We start from the raw sequence: 23,158 nt of genomic DNA, 5'->3' as shown, positions 1-23,158 counted from the left end.
CTGCTCATGTCATCCAGCATATTAAGGCAGGATTGGTGAGCTGAGTTGGAAACGTCATTGCCGGAGACCCTGTGGAAAGTCATAGAGCAAACGAGGGTAAAGATTTCATGCCCATTAGACTGCTGTACATCTAAACAGCCTGATTGTCCCTAGTGATAGACCCTAATGCATTATACACATGCTTAAGTGTCCGTAGATGGCATGTGGCCCTTCACCCGCCCCATATAGGCAGCTGGCATGTCATCTATGGAAGGATTAGAGAAGAAGCTACTCTGTAGTGTAAGCTCAGGTCATCTTTATCTCCCAGCTGTCCTAACTGTCTGTTACTGAAATGCCCATCAGTGGACGAACCTATTCATTCAGAGCGTGTAGAATGTATGTAGTTGCTGTTGCGTGTGTAGTAGATAATACATATTATTGTATGTATAATATATACTGTCACCATTGTAAGAAACCTTTGTATCTGTGAAACATTAACTTTACTGATTAACTGAACCATTAACTGACTAATTATTCTTAGCTTTTATGAATGTAATTATTTTTATTCCAAGTAATTGTGTTATAAGTTACTAATGATATACATAATACTCTCACATACAACGTCACATTCAGGAGCGAGTGTTGGCCAGTAGTCTTAGGCTGAGTGATGGTGTACCTGAACTGTGCAGACTATATTTCAAATCAAATTCAATGGAAAACAAACAAGAGAACATTTTACACCCCCTTTTAACCCACAGGTTTACATGTGATGTTCAGCACCTCCCAGCCACACTTGTAATGAAGCAAAGGCTGCAGGTTTGTATGAATCAGGGTTAAAACATTTGATCTGTTCAGCAGGATTTGGTACTTTAAGCCTTTAAACTTCAAGGACCAGTCGGTACACATAGTAGTTACATATAAATTACTGAGTAATTCATACTAATTATGGGATATTATACTATACGATTGATAACTGAATAATATGAATAATATGTCTAGAGTTTAAGACGTTTTCTATTAAAAATGTTGCTTTAGATTATCTAATTGCATGTAAACATCTTGTTCTAGCTGTTCAAACTGTCATCAAAATGCATTGATGTGCTGTTTTTGTGACCAGAGTTTACAGTGCAAGCATGACCATGCTCAATCTTTCACTCCCATTGTACAGTTTCATCAGGGCCAGTGGCAGACTTAGGAAGCCAAAGCCCTCTTTTAATCTTACAGCTTGCCATTTTAAAGTCCACCCCCTCCATTCCAGCTGCACACTTTCTTTTTTTAAGGTTTACAGGAAAAAGGAAAAAAAAAAAACTAAACTGGCATCTGTTCGCCATACAGTGACATGTAGATTAGAGCAGTTGTGTTGGGCATTGTTCTTAAAAAGCCTTATCTCCTGAGATCTGTTTAATGATGTGCAGGATTAGGATGAATTATTTATTAAAATAAAAAGTCTGAATTATATAATGTTTGGGCTCTTATGTAATGCAGCATGGACTGGCATCTCTGTTGTTTCTCAGAGTTGTGGTCCCAGCAGCAGCAGCAGTGCAGGAAAATCCAGCTTGATCCAGCATAGATTTAAAAGTCAGGGATTTGAAGAGGGCTGTGTGTGTCATCAAATATTCTTATCCCTCCTACTGTGTGTGTGTGTGTGTGTGTGTGTGTGTGTGTGTGTGTGTGTGTGTTTCATAAGCAACACAATTTGACCGTGAAAATTATTGTAACGTAAGTTACTCAGCAGAGTCATTTCTTATTTGACCTTCTGCTTCTTGACCCCGACCAAGAGGCTAAGAACCTCAGGCAGAAGGGCTAACTCTTTCTGCTCCTCCAGACAAGCTGTGTTGTTTTATACTTAGCGGTAAATTGTGAATTTATATTATTAGAAACTTGTTTTGCTCTGAAATGCATGGTCTAGCTTTTATAACGTGATTTGCAAATCAGTTGCAGCTTGGAGAAGCCAGCTACGGGGCTGAGCTGAAGCATGTACGCTCTGATGTGACTAATGCAGTCAGGGATGTGTGAATAAGCATTAATTGAATCCAGGCCTAATTGGGCACAGTGTCTGAGCAGGAGTTAAGGAGACAGATTGCAGGGAAGAGTTGCGTTGTGAGCGTACGAATCATGTCATTAATTAGCGGTCTTTACTGTACCCTCTCGGCTGCTATACCACGGCCACTTGAGTGTAAAGCACATGTTTACACTCGACACCCCAGTCTGCCATGCCCTGTCGGCAGCTCCCAGGAGGAGAGATGCAGAGAATTGGAGAGATCATTTTGAGTCATGTCTTTTACCTGATGCGACTGAAATATTGTTAATATCTATAGTGAAATGCGATATTAACACCTACTAACAGCACTGATGAAGTTATAAAGGCTTCTGATATAATCAATTTCTGTAAATTAGATTCCAGAGGCTTCCTCTTTTGACTCATAATAGTCACTGGTTTGTGTCATATTGTGTCACTACATTGAAGTGTAGTGTTACAATTTTACATTACTGTTTAAATGTAACTGACTTTCATTCATTTATCAGGCTGGGCAGTATGACAGTATTTAATATAGTTGTGATAAATTACATCACAGTATGTCACAGTGTGTCACAGTATCCTCTTCTGAGCATATCTTGGATATCATCAGTAGTCTAGAACACTGACCAACTGCATATTTCAATCCAAAGAGAGCATCATTTACTCATTTATAATTGGATTTGGTGCAACACAGGATGGGAAACGTTAATAAAAATCATTTGTACTCAAAGTTTTTGACAGTATTTTTCAAATGTGGCACTCTTTTCTCTTTTTTGCCTTTTCCAGCATTTCAGATGGGAGAAAATATGAATATAGTGACATATTGTGTATCGTGAAAATTTCTTGAAGTATTGTGATGTTATATTTTCACCATATCGCCAAGCTCTAGGCTTTACATAGGCAAGAAATATTGTTGATGTATTATGATTAATACTACCATTATTAGAGACAGACAGATGTTTTTTTATCAAGTGTGTTATACATCAGCTATTACTCTTTTTAAAGAATTGTTACAATTTTTACACTTTTTCAGTTTATTTCAGTGTGAAACAATGAAAATAAAAAGCATGGCTACAATGTAAATGATGGCTTTTCTGCAAAAGGAATGTAGGCGCAATAATAGCTTCAAATCATAATAAAACCTTCTACTTACAGATACAAATGTAATGTCTATTAAAAGTTGAAGATTCTCACTTTTGAAGGAATAATTCATAGGGAATTACATTTACAGTCTACAGCTGTATTACAGCAAAGAATGTGAATACAAAGCACTAGTTTACAATAATGATGAAGACAATCATTTTTGTACTTATTTGGTTTCTTCAGGTAGTGACTAACTAAGTATGCTGTATGTGTCTCCTCATATGGATAAGAATTAACTGACACAAGACAAGAATTCTAATTTCCAGAACAGGAACTGAGAGCAAGGAGGATGTTGCAATTGTCATTATTATTTTATGTATTTATTTATTTTTCTTTTCAGTACAATGGCAGAAGAACACTTGATTGCAGTCTGTATGACTATGACAGTGACAAGAAACCACTTAAGATTAGTCAGTACGAGGTCTGCGCTGTCAGTGAAAAAGTTTGTACTGACATTGATTTTCAAAAACGTTGATACTGCACTCTCAAAAACTCATCACTATGTATGACATTCTCACTTACGTAGTCATCAAATTTAGCCTAACAGGACCATTTTATTTAAAGCCGTCCTCAGAATGCACTCAGGAAGTGAAAACAGAGTAGAACAGATACCACAGCTAAGATCAATCGATCTTTAGTGTCCACATTCCTTTCAGGTTTAATTAAATGTGTTTGCACCCTATCCACACTTCTGTACTTCATTTGAAAGAGAAGGAATAGATTTAGGTCTTTAAACAGTCCTTCAGTAGTCTGCTTTGATGCATATCAAATAACTTTGAACTGTTTTCATTTATCTAAAACTCACGCTAATCTAAACTAACATCTTATCTCTGTAGCTCTTTTTAATGGATTTGATTAAGTTAGTATTGTTCTTTTGTCATGCATGTGGTTTACATTTCATGGTTATTTAATGTAATTATATAATTATTGCATAGTTAGTTATATAGTAATTACATGTACTTTTTAGTGTTGGAATATCAAATAATAAAAAGAAGAAATCAACAATGGAAATGACATTTTTTTCTTACTGCAAATGTAAAAAGTGATAAAATCATGATCAGAAGACATTTAATCAAATCAGAAATATCTCCTTTGCTACTTAAGAACACAAATGTGGTGTTAAATGTTTAGAATCTGCATTTTCCACAGTATTCCTCTGCTTGCTTCAGTGACCTGCAATTGAGAAATAATTAGTATAACAACTTGCTTGTTAATTGCAGGTGATAACTAAGTTCTAAGGGTTAAATTGCCACTTTAAGTACCAGTAAAAGGGTTGAAATAAGAGGGAACAGAGGGTGCTTTTCACATAATCTGCTCATATCTCCTACTCGTGCATGACTGTGTCCTGCCGGCAGATATGTATTTTGTCCTGCCACTGCCTCGCTTTTCTGACCCTGCTCCTTCCCCATTTAGAGAATAACTCTTACAGTGTGCTCTGATGCTCTAAACGAATAATTCAAGCACATCTCCACGCTGTGTCTGAGAGTGTACGAGCACGTTGTGTGAGCATGTGGGCATTACTGTAGCCATCCCAGAAGCCTCTGCATTATGTCAGTGAGTAGAAAAGCACAGAGAGCAATTCTCCAGCTTTTACTAAGACCGTGTTCATGTCCTTTATATCACTTAAGCTAGCATTTTCTAAGCGACGTCTGCCTGATTCCATAGCTGAGAATAATAGCTGTTTTGCATGTGCCTGTCTGCACCAGGCCGTGGATGATGCATCTCCAATCTTAAAGTGCACAAAAAGCATGTTCTCAAAAAGATGCAGAGGAAATTGAGTCATCTGTAGAAAACAGGATTCATGATGTTGACAAAGCAGTATTTCAGTATTTTTTGAGGACAAAGTCTTAAAGCTATTATACTAGTAACCACTTTTCCCAGAACCATTTGGGGCTTAACCCACGTCACTGCCAAGGTCAGGAAAGTGACATCGTCAGAGTAACAACAGCCGTCATTTTGTCTTTGACTTATCGCGAAGGGATTAAATGAGAAGAAAAGGAAGAATTAGGAGATTTCCTAATTTGTGCACTCTTTTATATCAGCATTATTTTGAATGTAATGCTTACAAATTAAGTGTGGTACAACAGCACTTCAGTATGTGCTTCAGTTTGCTTGTTAGATATGTATTGTAGTGAAAAGCTGTTATTTTCACGCCGTTAATTACCCTTCAGATAAATACTCCAAAGAGTCCAAAGGTGACAAGGAATTCACTCTGCCTGCGCACACAATAGAACTTTAATTGTACATCAAGTAAGTGTTTATTCTGTGTACTCAAGGATGTGACATGGATGAGTCAGTACAGATCTTACTTCTTGGAATAAGTGACTGTCATTGTTTGTTGTTATCTTCTAGTGCTCCATATTATGACTCAGAGGTTGGCCTCACATATCGCTAATTCTCATGGGAAATTTGTTTATGAAGCACATAGGAATTATATCACAGCAGATGACACATGAATTACCAAAGGGATGCTCAGCATTAATTACAAAGCATGAAGAGAATAAGGCAATAAGTGAGACACTGCTAGTTGTTTTCTCTGATATGGGCAGTTAGACATTCTTTTGGTTTACACTTCAGCCCAATTAACTGTGATAGTCCCTCATTTAACTGAACTATTTCTAGACATCACATCACTTTAGTGTGTACATTATACATGATGTGTTATAGAGCTACAGAGAATATATGTAACTGTGAGTATACCTTTGGCTAAGCTGATACATTTCTCTCTTTCTCTCTGTGACTTTCTATCTCTTTTCTCTTTCTAGCTCTCCTCTGTTTTGGGAAGTAAAATTGTGTATTTAGGGCTTTGCTAATAGAGACACATAGATATATATATGCATGGTTCCTTGCCGTCCAGCTTACCGTGGGCAAAAGAGAATGATTTTAGGGGTTTAAACACTAGAAAGGCTGAACATCTATCCAAATATTATAATGGCCATAGAGATCATGACTGTTTGAATTTTATGTACTACAACAAGAATGGGTGTAAAAACAAATATTTTTGTATTGACAAATTAAAAAAAAAAGCAATATTTGACACCAGTTCCTACCTCAAAAGCTCTTCAAATCAGCCTCTCCCCTGTTGCATTTTTACAGTGTAGAAGAAAAGATATTTAAGTAGAATTTTAACTTGAGTTTTTATTAAACTCACTTTATTTATCTTAATGAAGTTTTAATAAGCCAAACCAGCTATTTGATGATAAGTACAAGTAATACAGGGCTGCAATGAGGAGAGGTTGGAAAGGGTTGAATTGACATATGTAAACTCACTACTTATTGCTTAAATCTTTTTTGTATTTATTTATTATTAGTATTTTGAGCAAACAAGTGTTTACCAACCATGTTTACTGTTTTTATAATCTTATTTTCTCAGATGCCTAAAACTTTTGTACAGTGAGCAATTTAAAATATATCAAAATGGCAGTGATAACTTTACTGACTGAAGGCACTGAAGTGATGATTCTTGTGTTTGTTTTTGTGTGCATCAACTATTCTTGTCAGTATGTTTTCAGGAAATGTGAATGACATTTTTATCACAGAATCAGGGACAGAAAGATAACAGTATACAAGACTATCAGCTTTGACTGCTCTACTTAGAATGAGGCTTGAACTACCACGCATGAAACAAAGCTATATACCTCCATATTGTCTTACGGAGAGGAGGAAAAAGTAGCTCACCTTGACAACAGAAACACGCTAATTGCATCATTGAAGCTTAATTGACAACAGATGTTACCCTCCCCTCAGTTTATGTTACAGAGGCCTGGCCTTCAGTGCGCCTCTCAGGTCTGACAGTAACTGTATGACTGATAGGTACTTTACATCTTCAGCATTAGATATATGAACACACTGTTCTGATGTATGACTCTTTGAACTCTGATTATTCTGTTTGTTTACTGCTTGGGAAAGACACGAGGAGTCCATGTGTTGAATATGGCGGCTGTATGTGAATCTGCCCTCGAAGAGGGAAGTTACTGCACGGATGAGGGGGAGCTATGTGTAGCGGAGCTTGAGGTTGGTGCTGACAGCACTTAATTTATGTGGACAGTCCTCATGCCCTTCCTGTCGGCCATTAGTCTCCTGTAGCCCTGCGAGAAGAGAGGTTGGAACACAGCCTTCATCCGCAAGCTCTCCTCTTATCCTCTCCTGTCTGCTCTGCGGACTGTGGGCCAATGTCAGGAAGCCTGTTCTCAACAATCCAGAATGGCCACGTGTAGAGGCAGTAAAACGGGCTTGGCGGCTTTTATCAGGCCTTTAGGTTTTATCTGGATATGACCTACCCATGCTCTGCCCACAGACTCATTCTTTCATAGCAGTTGTGGTGAGATTTAGCAAACTTTACAGAACATTGGCAAAAATACCATTAAAACTAATGAGAATTTGTCATGGACAACTACAAATACACTGATCACACTGTTAGTACAGATCGGGTGTAGTTTTATCAAGCCAACATTAGCATGGTGGTAAAACAGTTGTCATTTCTGAACTACCTAGTTTTAATTAGCTACAACATCAAAGTCCAGTTGGTAGAGTAGCATTTTAAACCAGTAACTTTAATCTCAGTTGAAAAGGTTAATTTGGGTTTTTACCAATGTTCTGTAAAGCTTGGGCAACATCACATTGGTTGCTAGGAAAGACCCAGCCACATTTGTCATCTCAGCATGGATAGATCAATTGGGTACACAGTCCTGTTTGACAGTGTCTTGTCATTATTGTATTTTTAAGCCCACTGTAATTACAGCAAAAGCAAGACTTCTGTTTCTTTTCTGCAGTGTTGCCAAATTCAGGCCGCTGTTAAGCTGTACTGAAATCTTTTAATTGGTGCAGCCTCAGTAATTGAAGTTTGTTGTACTGCGATTGAAATAAGGTTAATCACGGGCTCTTGTGAATACACTGTTTAGAACCATGCTCCAGTGCGCTGCACTCTGCGAGGGGACCCAGTCTCAGTGTTTGAGCTTCTTTAATGAGGACCACAGTCATCACTGAGCCCCACACCAACCACAAGCACCAAAACAGGCCTGTGGCTGTCGGACGAAAAATAGACAGATGACTCTCGCTTTCAATTTGTGCACTTTTCATCAGTCTTTTGTAGTCAGTTGAGTGATGTTTTCCCCTTGCTGTGAAGGGCTTTTGTGAAATGAATGGTAGGATTGAATGGAGGTGGACACATGGCCACAGTCCTGGGGAACAGGGTTAGTGTCAATGCGTAAAATGATGGACAATCAGTGAAACCAACAGCTATGATAATAATAATAATAATTATTATTATTATAATGATAATAATAATACTTTTATTCACCATGCTTAAAATGTAACTTGTGTAGCGCCCAGATAAAAAATGAGGTAAAGACAAAATAATAAAAATAAGATTATGAATAAATAATTAAAAAAAACTTTAATAAATAAGGGGAGCACCACAAACTTTATAAAACAAGGAAAAGTAAAATAGTATGTATCAATCAAAACAAAACAATCATGGAATCATAAAACTGAAGATAATAAAATCAAAAGAAAAGCCAAATTAACCCCAAAAGACACACATATGGATGCACACTCAAATTCCTCACTGTCACATCTACATATATTACATATTACTTTAATAGTTCCTGAAATAATTTACAAAAAATACTGAAAGAAAAACATCAAGATTGATAGCTGAATAATAAGCCTGGGGTTCAGGAAGTTATAAGAGCATCTTTAGCTGTGCAAAAGACAGGGACCACTGTGCATTTATTTAATTTCCAGTCAAAATGGCAATAATTCATTTAAAGGTTATATTTCTGGTGAGGTTAGATGTAAGGTGATCCACTTTCTTAAGGAAGGAGTCAAAGGAAAATTAGTGAAAAAACAGGACTTTCCACAACTGGAGTTCAATTAATTGTTAAAAGATACAGAGAATAGGGGACTCATAACAACCATGAAACACCTGGCAGACCACCAAATCCATCACCATCAGATAAGCAGTACTTAAAGCTTTCATCTTTAAAAGAGAGGAGAAAATCTAGCTCCACTCTTGCTTTAGATCTGAGGAAATCCACGTGTTTCTGTCCATCCTTCCACTGTGAGAAGACAACTCAACATTATGACTCTGAAAGAATATGTAGCTGTCAAGAAGCTGTGACTGACTGAAGGAAACTGACAAAAAAGATGAAAATTTGCAAAACAAACAAAGAAGCTTCTGGTGTTATCGGAACAATGGGCTGACCAACCCAGAGTCCTGACCTCAACATTATTGAACATGTTTGGGATTGCTTAGATCATGAGCAGCAGAAAATGCAACCAACTTTCTTTGGTTTCTTCTTTGAAAAACTGAAAGCAAGCCTCCCGAAAAGAATAGATGCTGTAACAAAGCCTAAGGGGCAACACACTAAACATTATTAATGTTAAGTAATTGATGTATGTTGTTACTGAGGCTTCTGTGTGACTGTCTGGTAAATTTAAAAGGATCATCTCTGCCTTTTGCACAGTGATGTAAACAGACAGGAAGAATCGGGTGAGACTGTAAGCCTGAAAATTACACTACATCAATGTACTACAGCAGCTTCCCTCCCAGCAGGATAGATATCACTTTTCTATCCCTCTCTCTCTCACTACCCCTCATGTGTAGTAGTGGAGTGTGGTGGTGTGTGAGTTGCTATTGGCTCAGTGCTGACAGGGCAGACAGGGCAGTGTGTAGCCTGCTCACGCACTCAGCCTGTCGGCTGTTCGCTGATAGAATGTCACTGTGTGCCGTGCAGCTGTAGACACACACCACCAGGCCCACACACTCAGCTTTCTGTGCTAATGGCCTTATCATCTCTAAACCAATATATGAGATTTATCCTTTTCACAGTGTTTTGGCTTCCGTCTCACATTCTGATGTTTGTATACTTGCCAAAGCATTGCAGTTATCCTTTAGTTCTAGTAATTAACAGCAGCCTTAATTGAGGCATGATAATGTTGTTCTTTTGGTCCTCGAGGAAGAGCCTTGTCAATTTTTATATAAATAAAAAAAGAAATAGCGCTGCTGTCTGTCTTTGAAATAAAGAATAGTGAGTGGGATAAGATGCTTCTCTTTCAATTAAGAGGGATTTAGTCTTTTTCTGTAGCAACAAAAAGCACAGAGCCGTAAACACAGCCACACTCAGAGAACTCGTGCTTAAGCCACGTATTGGCAATCAGCTTTTCTTCTTGTACAAACAGCAGCCTGTCTTTGGAGTCTGAGCTTTTCAGTGGTAGCCCTGTAGTTGACGTCATGGCAGCAAGCAGGCAGTAGAGGAATGAGCACAATTTTAGCGCTTCAGGGAGTTCGCAACTGGCTGTGCTCTTCCTACCGTCTCTCGGCTGGCTGAAGTCAGGGCAGCCTAATAGGAGTCTTGCAGCAAGCACCGGGTCCAATCTGTGGGCCAGAGCTTATCAATGGAGCTATCCAGGTGGCATGCTGCGTTTGTGAATAGCTTGTTAACGGAGCAGCTACGCTTAGAGGGCTGAGATAACAGCTTCGTAACTGCAGGAAAATCAGCAGCTGAAAATCGCACACGGCCCAATCTGATTGTTATCGTGTCTGCATGACCTTAGTGGAGGAGCCTCGCTTCAGGTTAAGACATTAACACTGGAGCAGCTCAGTATGTTGTAACCATGAATGTGTGGGTGTTTTACCCAATCATTGACGCATATTTAGGGTTATTAGTGACATGACGCGTGACACTATCAAACACAAATTGATATACAACCTGCTGTGACAGTACAAATCTGTCTTAACATTTTATTGACAATAACAAAATGAATAAATATATATTAGAAAATAGATAGTTCTGTTTTGAAACTGTAAAGATTTTTTCTTAAAAAAAACTGCCCTCATTTTTTTACTTCAATTATGTTGAAATAGTTAACAGAACAGTAATCGATGTATTATATCTTTAACCGTTGTGTTGCTTGGCACTCATAACCTACTGCTAACAAACTATATTGCTTGAAGCAAGAATTGTTCATTGTGATGATTATTATTTCTGCATTAAATCATTTATTGAAAAGTCATATATTATGATAATATTTTTGTCATTATTTTATAAAAGCAATAAAACATAATAAAAGGCTGTTCATTACAGTGATTTATACCATGGTTAAGCTGTTGTTAGGCATGACGCATGGCGGATTATAGGCACTTCTATTTTGCCTTTTCTAATTAAAACAGGTTTTTATTACAAATTACGTTATCAGCTTCAAAATTTTAGTGAACTGTAAAATCTTTGAAATTTTAACATAAATTTCTGAATTTCCTTATTTTGCTTTAATGACTGCATGCACTCAAGCTGGACTCCACAAATTAGTGAAAAGGCCTCTGATGAGTAGAAAGTCATCTAAACACGTGCTTATATATCAGAGACGTAAATTTGCTTATTTTTGTCTGTCATAACTTTATTTTAATGTTTTCTACAACATGTTGTTGTTTATTTCCAGGTTTAAATGAAAAAAGCAGATTTTCGATGTGGTTTAGACTCGACACTGTATATGTCTAACACAAATGGATCTATAAATTGCTCTGATTCCGAAAAACATTTTTTACATACCTGAATAAAATCTGACATGGAGGGGTGAGGGATGAGCAACTTGAGGTGTTAAGTGTTGTGTTTCACTAAAGCAGCATCATAATATTTTCTGTGGAGTTTCAGATGAAATGTGTAATTGAAAGTCCGGATAGCAGGATGAGTTGATGTATGGTTTCTACCACTGCAGTTCTTTAACTAGGTGATTTATAATAAATGAGACACTACTGTACTGCTGTGTATTTGAATACTGATGCATGTGTTTGTTTTTTCCTCAGGTATACACGAGTTTCCTGATGACATTTTCACCAACCAGGAGCGAATGGAGGGGGCTGTGGCCCTGCACGTTTTGGGTGTAAGTGTCTCTGCAGCTATCTGTGTATGTGTCTGTGCATATGTGAGTGGATAATAATGGAAGTTTTCCCTGATTTCACACGCTTGATTGATTGCGCTACATCAGCTGCCGTCTTTTCTCATATGAACCTGTATGTGTATATAACTAAAACAACAAAACATATTTTGGTTACTCTTTCTTTTTTAGTATTGGTTCATGCTAATTGTGTGCTCATCTGTTGTGTGCTCCAGAATGTTTTTTGAAGGTTAGGAATTTTTAGCTTGGCTTGATTCTCCAAATGAGGCTCTACAATAGAGTTGCATAACATTAATCACAATAATATAGTAAGAGGTACGATTATTTGTCTTAACTCTTTAAGATTGAACATGTAACTGACATGTGAAACGTTGTGTTTAAACTTAAACAATGCTACAGGCCTTTAAGATATCAGCAAACTTTGAATTCACAATAAACTAGAGAATTTGAGCTTTCCAACAGCATGGCATATGTAGTCATATGCCTAATCTACACTACATATGCAGAATCAGCTGCATTGTCTACCCATTAGATTACAGTGTACACAGATCAATGTTCAGCTATTTTTTAGCATTTTTTTATGTTGTTGCTTGTCATCAGATGATAACTGTGACATCCAGCAGATCCAATCAAAGCAGAGATTCAACTTTAGAGACTCTCCCACACTGCTGTGGTTTTATTTTGAAAATGCGAATCTCATATAGTGGTAGCAGGTCCAAATGCGACTAGCCAATTCCAGGGCGATTTTTGAAAAATTTCAAAACATTTGACATCAGGCTTTAGAAAAATATGATTTTCTTCCAGATGTGTGCTGAAATACTACAAATGCTTTATTAGAGCAGTAATAACAAGGCCGGAGACTCTTAAGGAACGTCAAGAGTGTGATATAGTCCCATAAACTAAAAACATCTATTTACAAAGCTGAGAAAACGGTCACAGACATGTACACATAGACAATACAGATTTCCAGTGACTTTTATAAGTGATCGAAGTGGGTTGATTGTTCAGATTATTCTAGGGTTTGGTAATATGACAGTATGTAACGTTATTGTGGTAAATTATGCCACAGTACAATACAGTATGCTTTATTGAACATATCATGCATATCATTGGTACTTGTAGAGCACTGACCAACTACATGTTTTATCATAAAGTCCCATTTAACTGCATTTTGTGCAACACAGAATGCCAAATATTGCATAAAAAACATTGTATTTGCAGTTTCTGATAGTATTTTTTAATGGAGCACTATTGGTTCTTTTTACTCAGTTCCTGCTGATCAGATGTTGAAAAAATAAATATTGTGACATATCATGTGTCATGAAAATTTCACGATACAGTATCGCGATATTCATTCAAATTGTTTTGTTCTGTATATATTTGTATTTTTTTAGGAAAAATGTGGACAATTTAATTTCTATTTTTTTGTTTTTAATGCATTTGCATATTATTTTTGTCTTAAACATTGACGAATTATGTTAACAACTTGTATTGCTGAAAAGCTAAGTTTGTGCTGAAGCAGAGCATATAGATCACTGATAACAGTGTACTACATCACCAAGTTACAGTCAAAATTATAAACCTGCCCAGCCAGCCACTTTTAGGCTTAAGTTGTAAAATGTTAAAGTAACACTCATTCGTTGGACAATTCACAGAGTAGTTTGGAGTAGCTCAGTGATAAAGGATTTATTTCTTAAAGAATGTTGTAGCACACTAATCACATAAGTGAAACTATCGGTCATTACACACTATCTACCAAGTCTGACCACCAAGTCAAAAAACTATATACGTACTGAATAAGTGATAGAACTGCTGTGATACTTTTCAGTCCAGCATCCAGCAGCTATCAGCATAAAGCCTGAAGTTTGTTAGGCTCTATTATTCTCTTTTTGGGAACATTGAGGTGTAAAATAAATGATAAACTTCAACAGTCAGATGTGTGACAAATCACAAAGGGGTACAGATGATGTCATTAACAGAACAAAATAAAATCTAATACAAAAATGAATTTGTCAGTAAATGTTATTGAATAAACACAGATTTTTCTCCTCACAGATATACTGAAGTCGAATTAATGGTATTATCATTTGCAAATATGCAGGAAAAGAAGAAATTATTTTATGCTAAAAAGGAGAATATCTTGCTTGTCTTAAAATTTTGAAATTATTGTTTCAGTGCTGGGTAGAAATAAACACTGTAGTTATTCATATAACACTGGGGCTTTTGCTTTGTAGCCAGGACAGGTTTTTTCCCCACCAACTACCAGAATTTAATGGAAAACAAAGAGATTCAGGGAGAAGAAAAGGGGGGGGTGGCACCAATGTGGTTTCCGGCCCGCCAGTTTTTAAGAAATTGCCTTTACACATGAAGACATGCCAGTAACTGCTTTATTCCAGTGCAGTAGAGTGTAGGAGGGCTCTGTTAACTAAGAAACTCTATTATTTTATTGGGCTGGAAAAAGCGTAGCGCAGTGAGGCCTCTGCATGGTCACTCTAAATATAGCATATATATGAACACAAGTGGAAAAGTAAAGTTTGAAAACAGCAGCCCTGGATTGTGTGTCCATTCTATGACTAAGTACTTCAGTGAAAAGGCCTGAGTTAGCATCTCGGTGGTCCTCATGTGCCCTCCCACTGCCCTCTGATGTGCTTCATTTGAGATGTGGCTGCTGATTGTGGCTCTCTGCATTTTCATGGTTTTATCTCAATTGGCTTGTCCTTAAGCTCTTACCAGAAATACTATTTACAACAGTGCATGCGAGGCCCATCAGAAAGAGGCTTAATTTAGCAGTTAGAGTGTGTCCATGTGTGTGTGTGTGTGTGTGTGTGTGTGTGTACTTGTGGACATTTAGCCAAACCCCCTGGAGCCTCAGGACTGATGACACACAACTCACATTCGTTTACAGAATACGCAATCGCCTCATTTCTCCAGTGGCTGGCCACACTGCTTGTATTGTTTGATTTGGTTTCACTGTTTTTGTCACTTCAAAAGATGGATTTGCAGAGCAGACAGAAAGTTTTGCAGAACAGAGTGAATTTGGTGTGATTAATCGTGAGTTGCTCTGTGGAGCTTTCAGTGGTTTACATGGATAACATCACTCCTCTCCCTCTCTTTCCATCTGTCACTCTGTCTTTTTTGACACTCACACAGTCACAGAGTTGGCACTTCAGAATTGTTAACAAATGGCTCTCAAACTCAAGCATGCCGGGGGTGCAGGATGGCGACTGGGCTTTGGAGAGATGAGAACAGGGTGAATGAAGCGGCAGTCAGTGAGAGTGTAGGTGATGGTGTTTACTGCTTCTTTCACTCTTAGCTTGTACCTATAAATGTAGCACGTCAAAAAATACTTATGCTATACCAATACATGGTTTGGGGCATCATGTATTTTTGTAGCTCAGATGCTAAATCAACATTATACTGATGAATATATGATGACAGTAGTAGATAATTCATCTTCAGAAGACACGTCCTCCACCAAGTTTTGACTGAGTGCTCTTTGAATACTCTTTCAATATACTTGCAATCCTCTTATTATCCTCTTGGGGAAGGGGTCCAAAGCACAACCAACGCCACAAAGAGGTCTCCAAATATGTAGCGTAGCTTAAAGTATTTGTGCAGTAGCTCTCTTTCTGTTTTAATGTTCCACTGGTCTAAAATAAAATAATACATCTCAGAAGTTAGCAGTGTGACCAATCACAGAGCAGGTCAGATGCTCACAAATGTAACATAAAGAAATTAAACACTAAAAGAAATTGTTTACTAAATATTAATTATCGAAATAAAAGTAAAAAGTAGATTACTTTCCTTATAAATATACATTAGCTATATACATTAAACACATACTTTTGAGAATACTCAGCGGCTGCCCTTTACATTGTGTGAAAATTTAGTGATGAATAGACTTACAGAAATGCTGCAAAATTTCTTGAAATAAAATCTATTTTAACTGACATTTGAATGTAAAGAGTAGTGCCTCCTGTAAAATTATCATTTTGGAGATTCATGATTTTTTTTTTGGACAGAGACAAAATTCATAATAATTGCTTGTGTACATGTAACTGAGAAAATATAGCTCATTACTACACCCCTCTGCCTACAATATTCAGCATAAAGCAAATGTTTAGTAACACCTACTCCATGATTTTTTTTAGAAAAATAGTGAAGCCATCAAAACAGTGAAATAACACATAAGGATTTATGCAGTGGCCAAAAAATTGTTAAATAAATCATATATTTCAGATAATTAGAAAATTATTCAAAGTAGCTGGTTAGGATTCTCTCAAGCAGAAAAAATGCTAACCATAAAGAACCACCTGGGATGCTTTTGTGGCGGTCTTTGGGGAAGAGTGATTTCATATTTTAGTTTATAGTTTATATTTATATTTTTTAGCGATAGATGTTCAGTCTCATACCACTTTTCACACGGTTCTCATGTGCACCGGAAGGTGTGCTCCTCCACTGTGAGTTTTGTCGAAACTGTCTGTGGTATTTGGTATTTTCATGATTCAGGAAACTGTCACCACCTAAGCTGAAGGTGCTGAATGACTTGACATCTTTTTCTAGAGTCTTTCTACTCAAACTGTACATAAACCACTCTAGTTTCTGTGAGCTGCCGTGCGTGAGTGCTCAGTTGAAAGAGCTGAAGTAGAGGCGGGACTATATGTTCTGCTGTTCTCCTGCAATCCTCTGTGGGCTTGATGTGACACCGCTGTTGCATTGTGCTGTTTAATTAGTTGCTTGTGTAAGCAGAGAGAGGCTAGTGAGAGATTTAGTGTGAGTACTCTGCGACTCCCTTCGGCTAGTTTTCCATACTTTATTTCTCTACAGGAGTGTGTACTGCCTCAGCGCTGTCCTGTCAGGTCGGGAGTGGAGAGGAGGGTTACGTAACAGGCGCATTGTGTTGTGTGTGTGCGTGTGCATGACTGGATCAGTGATTGGTAATTTCTTGGCGGGAAGTGGTTGTTGGACAGATCTCAGGGGCCACTGTGGGCTTGGTTTAACAAATACCGTGTGTCATTACCCGTGTGAATGTTTGGGTGAATGTGTAGCTCTCATGTGTTTTCCGGTAGATGTCCAAGTGTGTCCTATGTGTCAAATGTGCAAAAGCACGGTGTGCAAGACCACACTAAATGCACCCTTTCCTGACTATTTGCTGTCAATTAAATTTTAACTTACAGAGTGTAGAGTGAAATACTATACACACTAGACACCAGGAAAGATGTTGAGATGTTGTATTCAATGTTTAATTTTTTTTGGGAAGACCAAAAAATTATTCAACTATATTGTATTTATTTATTGCATTAATTCATTTATTTACATTAGCGATCTGCCTGAGCTTTGATCACCACATTTTAGAGTTTGAATCATTCTGGATGTTAATTTTCTCATTAAGGAATCATCTACACTTCTGTTCATAGTCCTGGTCACATCTAACATTAACATATTTAACATTCTTAATTTTTTTATTGATTACTACTAATTTGTTGAAATTCGTGATGTAGGAGAACAGTGACATCACTGTAAACATCTTCTTTTTTAATTGTATTGAAAACAGTGATCACAAATTTTTTAATTGGGATTCCAAACTTTTGACCACTACTGTATATTCCACAATTCATTGCATTGCTGACATTCTAACACACTATTTCTGAAATGCCAGAGAAGAAAGAACATGAACAATGTCAGCAATTTTCCCACATAGTTATGATACATATCCATACACTTGTGATCATAACAAGTTCAACATATTAGTTTGCACTTAAGCAAAACCACAAACTGCACATGGCTTTGCAGTGAAGAGTGAAGCATCTAGGTCATCTGACCACACTGTTTGTGTTAGTGGTGACTTACAGGTAGTCTTTGGATGGATGGTTTATGTGTGTGTGTGTGTGTGTGTGTGTGTGTGTGTGTGTGAGCATGAGGCCATATTGCATTAGTTACTCAATTGATAGTTATACAAAATCCCTGCCTTGCCCAAGTATAGTGGATCAGTTGAGGCATATTTGTACACTCACATGTAATGGAAACTTACACCCTACTAAGCAGTATCATACACACATCACTAAACACACATCTGCCTCAAACTGTATAAAGTTGTTGAATAATCTCCAGTAGACTCACTTATTTGGTTTCTGACCCTGAATCTTACATCAGTTTTTGCGTAGAAATGTGCACAGCAGCCACATACAACAGTAACAAGCCATGGTTCACAGCCAAACTAAGACAGCTTCGTCAGACCAAGGCAGATGCCTACAGAAGTGGAGATATGGCCCTGTACAAACAGGCCAGAAACTCTGACACTGACAAAGGAGATCAGAGTGGCTAGAAGAAACTTCACTGAAAAGCTGACAAACAGGCGTCAGTGTGGCAAGGCCTTGCAGATATTACAAACCACAGAAGACCACCTCCCTCTGTCGAAGCAAACAACGACATGGCTGACAGCCTGAATGCCTTCAGCTGCAAGTTTTAGAGAGACAAATTCACACCCCTCAGTCACTAAAGCTCAACAGCATCAGCCTCCATCACACCTTTGGCAACCCCTATCCCTCCAAGATGCTCTACCTACACTTTGTGAAGTGGATGTGAGCTGGCTCTTCCAGAGACAGAACACCAGAAAAGCATCAGGTCCACCGGGTTCCCCCCTCTTGTCTGTGCTGACCAACTGGCTCTAGTCTTCACACAGATCTTCAACAGATCCCTGGAGCTGTGTGAAGTCCCCTCCTGCTTTAACCATTCCACCATCGTGCCGGTCCCCAAGAAACCCTCCGTCACAGGACCGAATGACTACAGGCCTGTCGCTCTGACGTCTGTGGTCAAGTCCTTTAAATGACTAGTGTGGGCCTACAGATGTCACTGGACACTTGCTGGTACCTCTGCAGTTGGAGCAAACAGGTCAGTGGATGATGCGGTCAATATGGGATTGCAATATGGTGCAACACCATGAGTGCCTAGTGACAGGCAAGGATCCTGTTTGTGGACTTCAGCTTGGCGCTCAGCTCACTGTCTCCCCAGCCAACTATTAGTGGATCACCAGCTTCCTAAAAGACAGGAAACAGCAGGTACAGCTGGGGAAGGTTACCTCTGGTATACGGACAGTCAGCACTGGTACTCCTCAAGGATGTGTAATCTCCCCCCTGCTCTTCTCTTTCTATGACTGCACCTCTAAGGACCCATCTATTAAACTCCTGAAGTTTGCAAAGTTACACTACGGTCATCGGACACATCCAGGATGGCAACCTGTCTACATGTCGGCGGGAGTACAGATTCCTCACACCCTGGACAAAACCTTTCTCAACTTCTCCCCTCCGGCAGGTGCTACAGAACCCTATATACAAAGTCTGCCAGCCACAGGAGCACCTCATGCCATCACCCTCACAAATAGATGACCAGTAATATCATCTGCTGGGCCATGGCTACTGCTGTTTTTTCTCCAGAAAGTTCAGACTCGTACCACTATGCACCACAATTTCTTTCTCATACATGATACAGATTACTGTTGTTTGCACTACCACACACACTTATGTATATTGCTTGCCACACATAATCTGATGTGGCTTGTATGTTGTGTATTGTCTGTAAATAATATGTACGTTGTTTGGATGTTATGTGTCCAGATATAATCTGCATATTGCTTGTATACTGTGTATATTGTATATTGTGTATGTCTGTAAAGTCTATTAAACCTGGACTTAATTTGTAAATGATAAGAGGAGTATGTTAAAAAGGTGCATGAGACACACAGCTCACTGTAAGGTATCCTCATAATGTTGTATCTTATGACTAACAAGGCTCTTAAGCATTGAAGGTTCTCTCTACATGGGTTTCCCAAAACTAAGAAGTTAGTTTAGTACTGGGGTCGGCAACATGCAGCTCTTAGTTGTAGTAGTAATAGTAGCAGTTGTGGTAGTTTTAACCATAACAATAACTGGAGTTAATGAATAACTGCTAATTCACCCTTTAACCATGAAGGTTGGTGCACAGACTGTTGGTCACCATAGCCACAACAACAGTCTGGCCGAGCTATTAGCTAACGAAAAGGCAAAGAGAGATTTAGGATGAACATTGATAATTTGGAGAAAAATGGACTTATTTGCGTTTATAAACACTCCAGCTGGTTTCCTGATATGTTTAATCTGCAACGAGAAAAAGTCGAACACTAAAAAGTCGCAAGGCTGAAGTCAGCTTCTCGTTCGCCGGCTTCTTGTTTGAATTTTCCCGTTCCACGTTAAATAGTTCCACCTTAAATGGTGCCTGAGATGCCAGAACTGTTGCACTATTTAACAGGAAAATTCAAACAAGAAGTCGGCAAACGAGAAGCTGACTTCAGCCTCGGAAAAAGTCGAACGTTGAGAGACATTTTACAAGAAACTTGTCTACTTTCACAAAAACATTTTCTGCTGGAGATGCGAGAAAAGCAGCTATAGCTGAGCTAAAGGTTAAAGCAGAGCAAAGTGAGTGTGCATTTTCATTTATATTATATTTTTAGCCTATGCTAGTACTACTGAGACATATTTACAGCCAAGATGGTAAAATGGACATAAAATGTTGTGGTTCCTAAGGCGGTTTAATTTTTCTTGAAAGGACAGAATGGCTCTTCCTGACATTTGGGTTGCCGACCCCTGGATTAGTAATTAACAAATGTTTGTCACAAGACAATGGTTCTCCTCAACATTACTATGCTCTTTTGAAGGATGAACAATCGCAGCAGCAGTGGGCGCATTTGCAAGTGATAAACAGTGGCACTGTATGACACAGCATGCTACTTTTAAGTTAATTTTTCCACATTAAGTTGTATATTGAATTGTTTGTTGAAAATATTCAGATTTTTCAGTATCCCAGAATTACTAATAGATGTCGGATCTAATCTGGGAGGTACTGGATTCGAATCTGGCCTTTTCTGACATAAATTAGACATATCAAACAGAGCATCTCGCACTGAGAATTTTGCAGAGGCCCCTTAAGCTTGTTACATCTGCTGTCAGAGGAATTATGCCTCATGCATGTCCATGTTGACCAGAGTGAAACATATGACTGTGTAGAATCAGCTCTTTCTGTGTGCTACCATGTGTTTATCACTTCCTTTACTGTTGGATGCACTGTGATGTTTTCCGATCTCATTCAGCGCGCAAATCCAGACAAGTGCATATTGTCTTTTTTAATTAAAGTAATGATAAAACATGACTGATGTGTTAATACATCTATTCATGCGTTTTCTTGTTAAAAATTGTATTTTGTTGAGACTTACGAAATAATAACAGCAGTTGGTGTAGTGTAGTGGGTAATATCACTGTTTTCCATGCAGCGGACTGGGGTTCAGTTCCGTGTCTGGACAACTATGTGATACTGTTCCAGTAGGAGTCCTTGGGCAAGACTCTTAATGTTACATTTGCCTGCGCTTGTAACACGATTAAAACTGTAAGTCAATGTAAAAATCTCTGAATTTTCTACTTTGTTCCTTATATGTTAAATAAATCAACAACAACATTGAGAAGTCACATGATTCATGATGAAGAGCAGATTAAATGGCAGAAAAGGGTTAAGCCCTGCTTGTAACTCTAGTGCAAAACTAAAGAAGCAAAGACATCAAATAGTGAGTGACTGTCTTTGGGGTAAGGGGAAAATTGTGTATATTTGATTTTCTGCTGAACCAGCACTTTAATACCAATGTTAGAGAAGGGGTATGTGCAGAAAAGTGTGCTGTGAAATGTATGGAGAACCCCTTGCGTGTGATTATGTGTATACTTCTGTTACGATGTATAGAAAGAAAAACAGCCAAACAGAAAAATTCACACCCTACTGACCACACTGTGTGTTACAACAAGCAGATGTTGGGCTAAATAATCCCCTCCACATTTGTACACACACACATACAGCGAGCACAGGCTGCCACAGTGCCTATGATATAAGGGCACTTTCTCAGAAACGGCTGAAGCAACCTCGACAGGAGTGAGGGCCAATAGAGGAGAGCTGAGGCCGGACACTCTCAGTCTGAGCTATCTGACCTAGCGTTTACATGGGTTGTAGAGATGAGACCATTCATTAACCTCAAAATAACATGCTTTGAAAGAATTCACAACGTCGCTCTTATAAGAGATGCAGAGACTGTCTTTGCTTCTTATGTAATATTTCCATGAATTGAGGAGAATCTAATCAGGAGCAGCAGTCTGTTGCTGAATGTGCTTGGCACACATCCGTGTGTCATCAAGCTGCTTTTCCACGTTGGGTAACATTCTGTTTGGAGGCTTCTCCTCACAGACCCTGCTGCAAACTGTAAATATGGCCCATAGTGGCGTATCAAAATGCTGATCTCAGCAGTTACAGATACTTCAATTATGAGCTCTTTCTAACATTTGGCCAGCTATTGGTCAGTACTACTGAGGTTTGGTCAGAAATGCTGATGGCGCACATTACAGGGCAGTCTTATCGAAAACACACTTAACATTGCCAAGGATTTGTACTGGGGCAATTGTCTCAACATGGCATTCACAAAATATTTTTTACTATTTATTTTTAATTTATTTAACATTTTTTCAATGATTTCTTGTTGCTAATTTATTGTACAATATTGAACAGTAAAAACTTTGGTAACTGTTTGACTATAGAATTATCTACCTTGGAAAGTTCTGGTAATAGCTTTGCTGTAAGTGTTTAAGTAATTCAGCTGTATGAAGCAGGTAAAGTGAGTTTAGCATGTATATGGGTTGTGTGGGCAGCTTACAGCGGTTAACTTACAAGTTACAAGAAAGTAAGGCTGACCTATAATAAGGTACCACCGAAATGTTCTCACAATGCCAGAATGAGAAAGGTGGAAATCCCCTTTAGCATGAGATTTGCGATTTAATAATGTTTTGTGCTATATGTTCAGTTTACATTACATAATTATATGTAATTACATTATTACATAATTAGTTATGCAATAGTTACAGTCATTGTACATTGAGTATTGACAGCTTTGAGTCTGCACTTCTAATTTCTTTCTGTTTTGATGACACAAAATGACAAAACATGTAAAAAGTGTAAAGGACAATAAGTTTGTGTTTTTTATATACATGCCAGTGTGTTTGCTTAACCATTTCCAAACCTCTCCTCGAGGACGCCCAGCATTATTTGTCGTTATCATTC

At 38.2% G+C, this 23,158-nt stretch overlaps 1 protein-coding gene across 1 annotated transcript in view; it reads left to right on the top strand.

The window, feature by feature from the left end:
• The window catches only part of slc24a3 (solute carrier family 24 member 3), a 91,404-nt gene that overhangs the window by 51,586 nt on the left and 16,660 nt on the right, over positions 1-23,158 (top strand). The window contains exon 3 of the mRNA XM_036574295.1: positions 11,946-12,022. Within this exon, the coding sequence (XP_036430188.1) occupies positions 11,946-12,022 (77 nt within the window). The remainder of the gene's footprint in view (positions 1-11,945; positions 12,023-23,158) is intronic.

This window comes from Colossoma macropomum, unplaced genomic scaffold, assembly GCF_904425465.1.
Source record: "Colossoma macropomum unplaced genomic scaffold, Colossoma_macropomum, whole genome shotgun sequence".
Classification (NCBI taxonomy): Eukaryota; Metazoa; Chordata; class Actinopteri; order Characiformes; family Serrasalmidae; genus Colossoma; species Colossoma macropomum.
This window is presented reverse-complemented; position numbering and strand designations above follow the sequence as displayed.